The sequence below is a fragment of the Poecilia formosa genome, unplaced genomic scaffold, assembly GCF_000485575.1.
Source record: "Poecilia formosa unplaced genomic scaffold, Poecilia_formosa-5.1.2 Scaffold418, whole genome shotgun sequence".
Classification (NCBI taxonomy): domain Eukaryota; kingdom Metazoa; phylum Chordata; class Actinopteri; order Cyprinodontiformes; family Poeciliidae; genus Poecilia; species Poecilia formosa.
Window position 1 is genome coordinate 242,357 of NW_006800357.1, and position 8,988 is coordinate 251,344.

The following is an 8,988-nucleotide window of genomic DNA, read 5'->3' on the forward strand; positions in this document are numbered from 1 at the left end:
CTTTACAAAATATGGCACTAACAAAAAGGGGAAAACATGTAATATGAAACAATATGAGCAGATGAAGGCATCCTTCCTTGCATTTTGTCAAATCTACACCATCAGTGTCTTGATAATTCCATTGCCTACTCATCATACTTTGTGATCTTGACTGCCTTCGTTTTGTCTGATTGCACAGTTAGCAACAAGTCAGGAACCTAATTTTGAATTAAAACAAAACCTCTTGCACTGTTGTTTCAGTAGAGGTGCCTGATTATTTGTTTTTCCTTCGGAGAGACAACAAGAAAGTTAGCTCACTCACCAGTGATGTGCGGTCAGCGGAGGCAGAGAATAATTCATAATGATGAAATAATTTATATTGCTATATTTACCCTGTGGTTTATACAATAAAGTATTTATTTTTCATTTAGCTTAACCAATTTTGATAATTTTTTTCTTAAGTCGCTGAATTTTCACTATTTCCTATTCAAATGCTCAGCAGCAAGCTGAGCTGAGCCTCACCTTGGATTGCGCAACCCCTCGCTAACTGCTGGCTGCCATTCAATGAGGGCATGCTCCTCTTGTCTGTACGTCGCCAATAAAATGGTTAAAAAACATTTAATATATGAACTGGTTTTCATAATTAAACTTATTTATATAATGTACAGTGTTTTTTTTGTCACCAATTATGACAAAAAAACACGACCATAAACGGCAGAGAACAGATTCGAGGTGAGGCAGGCAGTTCTCTTGCTTCATGGCAGGGGGCGCTCATGATCCCAGACATTGTGACTCCACAACTGCAGAGTAAGTGACCGAGAGCTAGCAGTGCAGTAACTAAGTGAAGTGCAGCGATATATTTATTGTTTTCTCATCTCTTCCGACGTCAACATGGATGACTACATTTCTACACTTAGTTTTCTAAAGTTGATTTTCAACTGAAGCAGGAAATAATGCTATAGTAAAGACCAACACCGGAGCTGAAATGTTTGCTTCAAAACAGAAGGATACCCGCTCTTCTCAAACGAAGTGGTATACAAGAAAAGACAGGCTTTGAGAATGTCCTTCGAGAAACGGCCTTTTCTGCTTTCCTGACTTTCTTTTCTCAGCTTGCTGCACTCTGTGGACTTGGATGGGATTTTGTGACTTAAACCAAACATGAGCGATTTGGGATGTCGAGGATAAACTTGGCTTTGGATTAACGGACATGTTTGTGCTCTGCATGGACTTCATTTATAAGTAAAGGTAAGACAGGAATATATTTTTTAAGGAAATGTGCGTTTTGTGGTCGACAGTTTGTATGTGATGTATGTAATCTAATGCCTGCTGTATTAGATTAGCTAGTAGCAGCGGTAGCTATAATCTACCACAGCGATAACATTTGGACTAAAAACATACTGACTGAATGTTCTGCTCTTTGTGTAAAATTGTTGCCAGTTGCTATGGCAACGAGTCTGCGTGTAGCTTCACCGACACAGAGGTCACCACTTAGTGATTTCGAGTTGTACTTTGGTTTTTCTTTTTGCTGTGGAGCATAGCACGAAATTATTACCTACATTTTCAAGTTTCATTGAGCTAACGGAATTGTCATCCATGTCATCCATAGCTGCGGCAGCGCGACTATGGATGACATGTAAGAGTAGTCTTCTTGCCCTCCAGCGTTGTGCGCATGCGCAAAATTTCCGTATGTAAAAAAATAACATGCAAGGTGTCTGTAAACCTGATTAAGTCAGTGCCTCACCAGCTATGAACCTCACCGCAGATCACTGTCACTCACTATTGCAGACAAAAGGCCTCGTCATTGGTCTATGCCTCAAAGATAATTTTAATATGCCACAGAAAATGCTAGAGTGATACATTTTTCTGAGGTTGTAAGGAGCAAATAGATGCTCTCTCATTCACATCTGCTTGACGGCTGCTACACTTTCCCTCACTTACGGGGACAGTTCTAGGACACTGAAAACATCTATTAAATAATAAAATTTGTTGAGAATTATTTCATATTTTCCTTTGGTTATAGGACTGGATGATATGACGGAAAAACGTATCATGATATAAACATTTATCAGACAAATTTTAAGCACTTAAGAGGCATATTGGTGAAACCTCAAACTGCTAGTTACTCTGGTAACTTGCGTATACTTGTAATATACTTATATTTATGCGTATATTTTCCTGCCTCTTTATAAGTTAGACAGGAAATAAAAAGAGAGCTAGTTCTAAGCATGTGGCTCATTTATTGTTGTCATGGCAACTCCATAGTAACTCCATGGCCATGACAGTTAGTTACAGATGCCTACCAAGATGGCTGTCAGCTAGAAAGAGTGAGCGTGATGTCAAATTGGAACTATGTATTCTATATATTGAATATTCTATCAGACATAATAACAGTGGTCACATCTGTTGTGATATAGTTTTGGATTTATTGTCCAGTCCTAGGTTTATGAATTAAAGTAAAATGATAATAATAATAATAATAATAATAATATTATTATGTGGTTCTTCAGTCATAATAATTAAAATATTACATTATGCTAGGCATCAGCGGAAATATTTGTTGCTTATCTGTTCAAAAATAAAATTAATTGATCAGCTCACAAGTTGTTGAAGTTAGTGGGTAAATATTGTGAAAATGTAGTTTTTTTTTACAAGAGAATATATCAAGGAGAAACTTTAGTCATAAGTTTTGTCTGTGTTTAATTTTCATAGTAAAAAAATTAAATAACAAAAACAACAACAAAAAAGAAATGAAGAGTCATAGAGCCTTTGAATTTAGATTAGAGCAGTGACATTTATATCATAATTTACACTTTTTGACATTTTGCACATAAATAACTTTGTAAACCAGCATGTAAACAGAGACAGGTATTTTAGGGGATTCTCCTCTGGAGCGAAAACTCTGACCAGAGAAAGAGGAAAGCTTTGGTCGAACATTTGAAACATAATGAAAAAGTAAAAGTAACTTCAGGTTATTGAAGTGCACCTGCTACAGAAAATCACAGCTGCTGCAGTAACATTAAGCTGGTTCTTAATGCAGTTTTGACCAGGTTTACAGATACTGTACACAGTGTAAATTATATAAGCATCGGCACTGAAGGAATAAAGTAGGAGGGGGGCCAGTGCATAAAAGAGGGCCGAGGTGCTTAGGTGTTCTTAACAAGGCAGCAGATTGATGGGGCTGTTTTTCAAAAATAAAACAACAAATAACAGCAACAACATGAAAAATATATACAAAAACAGGAGCAAACACTTCATCATCAACACAACGTACATCTTCCCTTCTTCAGCATTTTCATTCTTTTAGTCCTTCTTTCCCTGTTTAGATTATTTTGGAAACTGAAGCCAAGTGAAGTTTGGTTTTTAGCATCTAGTGTAGCTCCCCGAACACATTTAAAATTCCTGCTGGGTACTAACATGATTTCATAAAAAAATAAAGATAGAAAACAAAAGGTAAAACAGGGGAAATGACAGCTAATCAGCCTCCTGAGTCCGTTTATGTGCTACATTTTAAGCGGGCTATGCCGCTCCTTTGGACCGCATGAAGAGGTGCTCTCCAGTTCAGTTTGGTTTATTCTTCAAGTAGAAAAAAAAGGAATAAATAAAAAACTCCCACCTTCAGCTGTCCCTTTGAACACACAAACACACACATCATCACATCCACACTGAGGTAACTGTTGTGAAAAAATATACAAAAACTGAATGCCCTTTTTTGTTTCATTTAAATTAAGGATGCATCAGAAAATGACATAGACACTTCTGGAAAGCGATTCAGACAGGTTGAAATAACGCTTTTCTTTGGAAATGAACTAATTTACTGTATGTGCCATAAGTAGGCAAGGTTTTCTACTTTTCCTCTGGCTACTTTTATTTTTGGTATTTAAATAGATAAGCCGTGCAGAATGGACACAGAGGAGACTAATAAGGGCAACGAAAGAGTGGATATTTACAGAGAAATTGAGACAGGGTAAAACAAATTAACATCAACAGAAAAAATTGTTTTCACCCTATTAGTCAGCAATCCATTCACTTATTGCTTTTGAAGACACAAAATTAAATGCATAATAAGTTAGATTATATAACAAGTAATTTATCAAAAACAAGAATGTTCGAAAAAAGACAAAATCATTGAAAAATTCAAATAGAATTATATTAATTACATTAAAGAAAAAAAAATCCTTTTTAGGTGATTGTCTAGGAGTAATAAACACTAAAATCACTAAGTAGTCATGGGACATTGTCTCTTGCAGCCCTGAGTGTGAGAGTCCCTGATAGGTTGAAACCATGGCGTGTTCATGGGGATGACAATAGATAATTATTTATTTACAGCTGTTGCTCCTGGCAACAAGTCCACCATGCAGTTCAAAATCAATTTTTCATGTGACTTGCACATAAAAATAGTCTATTAAGCATGATCCTCTGACTCCTGCTTGACGGTAATGCTAGCAGCAACTGGTGAGATGGGGTTGCTGCGGCGGATCTTGATAACTGACGTCTCATTCGGGGACTCGAATGGACCATAACCTGCAGACAGAAGATCGGTGGCAGTGCCATTGTAACTGGGGTGGAAGTTGGGGGACTTAAGGTCAGACTCCCTCCACAGCATCCCCAAGACTTGTTTCTCCAACATGGCGTCCATCTCCACCGACCCCTGCAGCTGCTCCAGTCGCTCAGCGTGCTCACTGACATCGAAGCGCTCAATCTCTTCGTTGGCGCGGTGCACCTCTTCCAAGGCAGCTTGACTTGAAACATTAGGACAGCCAGGACCAGAGGTTGCAGCCAGGCAGTAGCCCTTCAGGTGTAGCCGCAGGCTAACCAGGTGGATGTAGTGGCGGTGGCAGTGGGGGCATTTATGTGGACGTTCGCGGGAGTGTAAGCGCTTGTGCAGCTTGAGGTGGACAAACTGGGTGAACTTAGCGGGGCAGAGCTTGCAGTGATAAGGCTTCTCTCCTGAGTGAAGGCGTAGGTGAGTTTTCAGGTTGCTGGTGCTGCTGAAGCGCTTGTGACAAACCTGAAACGGGAGATCACATTAAGACATGGTTTAAGCAGCTTGTTGTTACCTGTGAGTTATTACAAATAAACCATCTAGGCAATAAGCTCTTTTTGAACATTTTGTCTCACCTGACATTCATGTGGTTTCTCCCCAGTGTGAACCAGGTAGTGTTTTTGCAGATGAGCGAGTTGAGTGAAGCCTTTGCTGCAGGTTTGACATTTGAATGGCCTTTCTCCACTATGCACCCGAAGATGAACCTATGAGGAAAAAAAGCAAAAAAAAAAAAAGCATATTTGCTTAGGTTTCTTCAGGTCATAACCTTGATTATTATGAAGTAGTTCATTTAAGCCTGTTGTACTCCCAGCTGATTACACTTTACGCCTTTCAGAGTGCACAAATGATTACAAGGTAACAAATCAGATCAGCAGGCATGATGTTAAAAAGCAATAACAGAGCAAATCTCAAGTCTTACCTTCAGGTTTGACAGCTGCCCAAAGGTCTTACTGCACACGTTGCACTCATACTTGATTTTGCCATTCTGCTTCTTCAGAGGGTAAGGCAACGCCTTGTATCCTGCTGACCCTGCACCACGCTTCACTTTGGTCAGATTAATAGCCTCTTCATCTGGGTGACGTTCACTAGTGTTTCCCATATGGGCTGAGGTAGGCTTGGTTGGCATCTGCTCGCTGGGAGGTGCTATGGCGGCAGTTGGAGAGCCGCTGGAGGGAGCGTGAGCTGGTCCGTGTGGGTTAGGGTGCCCTGGATAAGAGCTGTGAACTCCTGCTTTGTCTCTCAAAGTAGCAGTTGAGAAGGCACTTCTTGGCCCGGGCAGGAGATAGTCTCTGTGGGCAGAGATTGAGGAGGGGTGCACAGGTTCAGGTATTACAAGGCGCCTTGCTGCAGGGTCAGAAGGCAAGAGGGCTAGATGAGGGGGCATTAGGGTGCCATACACTGGATAGATCCTAGGGAAAATCCCTCCTACAGTTGGGACACCACCGCCAGGGAGAGGATAATGATGTGGTAGGAGATAACGCGGGTACTGGTGAGGAGGGTAGAATGTTGAGGGGAGTGGGGCAGATGGAGGGGAGTAACCAGGGTAAGGGTAAATAGAAGCTGGTGATAATGCTGGACCAGAAGGGCTACTATGAGGGCTGGTTTCTGGGCTGCTTCTTGCAGAAGGGCTTGGTGTGGCTGATGACTGTTTGCCAGGGGAATGAGTTAAGGGGTAACCAGGATGGCTGGGTTTGAGCAAGTCTTCAGAGAGGGGGAAATGTGGTCTGAGAAGGGGGTAGAGAGCACGGGGGTACAAGGGCCGCTCCGGGCTATCAGCACAACGTGGGCGGGTGGGAAGAGGGCGGCTGGGCTCCCTCTTAGGGGCCAAGGAGGACGAGGTGCTGTTGGTGCCACGGAGAATGGACAGGACACTGTGCTCCCTCTTGGGAGGAGTGGGAGTCATTGAGACTGGAGACATACTGGACATTTCAACTGTGCTGTCCTCTCTGTCCACATGCTGCTGCTTAACCTCCATAAGTGACTGCTCTGTAAAGACAAACCAAGAAAAAATTAGTCATCAAATAGATCTAGATGGCAGCCCACATTTAAGACATGTTAAATTTAACAAAGTGTTTTAAAAGCAACCTATTATATTTCCATGAACAGGGTAGGATGGGTTTATGGGCCAGACAAAATATGTTCATTATATTTTTTTTACACAAAATTATTCTTCAATATTGAGATTTTTGTCTGGTCAGTTCTACCTATTTTGAGCTCCTTTCAGAATGACCTCCTTTACAGCTTCTTGTCACTTTAAATCTAAATAAGCTGCTGCTGGCCACGCCCCCAACTCGCTGTTTACCCTCACATTGTAAAATGTTTCGCTGGGATCATTGAGGTTATTGAACATATTAATGTTAAAATGATAAGGTCTAAATACATAGTATGAATTCCAAAAACTATCTGACTAAATGACTGAATCAAATTGATTTTGATTTGATCTAAATCTATTTGGATTCTGTGTAACCTGACATGAATTGGACCGGGTTTTAAAGTGTCTCAAGATGACATTTGATATGATTTGGAGTTAGATGGATGAACTGAATTGAATGAAGGAACACCATAACTAACTCAGTAGACTAATTAGGTTGACAGAAGTAATGAACGAGGGTGAGGGGCAAGGTAAGGACCAAGCCACAGGAAGTGAGGCGTGACATCTGCCTCCAGGGCTTGTGTGTGTGGGGCATGTGATGCGTGTTTGCCTATAAAATCAAGATAATATCAGAATGGTGGCAGACAGACAGACAGGACTGATGGAGGGTTTCCTGCTGAAGATATCCTCAGAAAAAGCTTGGCCTCCACCTGCCCTCTTCAGAGCACACACAAACACGCCCCACCCCATGTGACAAGGTACACACACACGGAGGCGCCTGTAGACAAAGGCCTCTGTCTGATTTGTTGACTCTTCCTCTTCTGAACAACTTGCACACACTTCTGATCAAGCGCTTACTCCCCAGCTTTTTCTGGCCATTTGCTATTGTTTCGAGGTCGAAGGGTAAATTAGAGAGCTTCCTCCCTTTAGTCACTCACACCTACAGTCGCCTCCCGATGATGAAAGAGTGGATTAGGGAGGGGAGCTCCCTAACACACATACTAAAAGCTCTGGGATGTCAGTTAGTAGCACATCTCGGCTGCTAAATTGCCACAGACGAGCCTTAAAATACAGCAACCTATTATCTTAAACCTACTTTACAGCCCACCTAAGTCTTTACCATGAGGTCGCCCAGAGGGGACTGTGTGTGTGTGTGTGGCTGTAAGAAAGTGTGTGAGAGAAATGGAGGCTGTCAAAGAAAATCCCAAATGCAGCACTGGTGAAATTTACCTCTCTTTCCCCCTACGATTCACCTTCCCAGTCAAACACACACACACACACACGCACTCAACCAGTGACCCTTTCACCAGTAATATCGACAGTGTGTAAACATTGGGGTTATCAGTTAGCCTTCCTCCTCCTCTTTTTCCTCCTCCCTTCATCCCTCTTTCAGAAAACAAACAGGTCGGCCATCTTGGAGATATCAATCTGTCAACACGGCCCTTCTGCCAGGAAGTTCAAGTAGTCAGCCGAGTGGGTAGGAGGTGCGGCTCAACCAAACCCTCCTCTGTCTCCTCTCTGGTCTCTTTAAGTGACATGTATATATCAGGGTTATTGGCCAACGCACACACAGACTACTATGTGTGAGTTTGCATGTGTTTGAGATGAAAAGCAGGGTGTAAATGTGTCGGCATGTCGCCCTTATATCAGCATGAGTGTGGGAAGAGAGACTGTTCTTTGAATATCTTTGAAGACACACACACACACACACACACACACACACACACGGATGACAGGTGCTCTCGAGTGCTAAAACTTGAAGAATGCAAGATGACGGCAGCAATAAGAGCGAGAGAAGTAGGGAGAGGAGAAAGTGAGGGAGTGAGACAGCGATGCATGCCCAGTCATTTTGCTCACACATACACACACGTCTGGTTTTGTAATGACTGTACTGGAAAGAGGCGATGCAAAGAGAAATGATACAGCCAACAGTTGTTGTCTCTTCCCACCATTTAGGAATGTGTTACAGGATGTCATATAATTTTGGCCAGAAACTCTGGCGCCCCCCATAGGACAAGTGGCCCAATTTGTGCAAAGAATTATGTCATTTTGTGAGGAGCTATGTGGACAATATGTGCAAAGGTACTATTAAAGCCTGGAAAAGACTTGAACTATGAGCTATAAAAATGTATTAATCTCCATTCAACATCTGTGTATTTTATACAGATTTTTATGACTGAATAACACATTTGTGGTATTCCTCACTAAGCCAATATTTTGCAGAACAGTTGCAAATCAGATGGGGAATATTTCTACTAGTTTTGCACATGTAAAGATTGACGTCCATTCGTCTTTGCAAAGGGTTACTCAAATTAGGAAAACTGTTTGCAGTACTGCAACAGATTCTCAATTGGATTTGTGTCTAGGTTTTTAC

The 8,988-nt window shown here is 41.6% G+C and overlaps 1 protein-coding gene across 1 annotated transcript; it reads right to left on the bottom strand.

Annotated features, from left to right (window-relative positions):
• Positions 1-2,750: 2,750 nt before the first annotated feature.
• Positions 2,751-6,749, bottom strand: LOC103155240 (PR domain zinc finger protein 1-like). The gene is made up of 3 exons (XM_007576870.2): positions 5,442-6,749; positions 5,098-5,226; positions 2,751-4,987 (listed from the first exon to the last, which is right to left on the bottom strand). Exons 1-3 carry the CDS (start codon positions 6,495-6,497, stop codon positions 4,382-4,384), a joined length of 1,791 nt encoding a protein of 596 aa, XP_007576932.2. The 5' UTR covers positions 6,498-6,749; the 3' UTR covers positions 2,751-4,381.
• Positions 6,750-8,988: the final 2,239 nt, after the last annotated feature.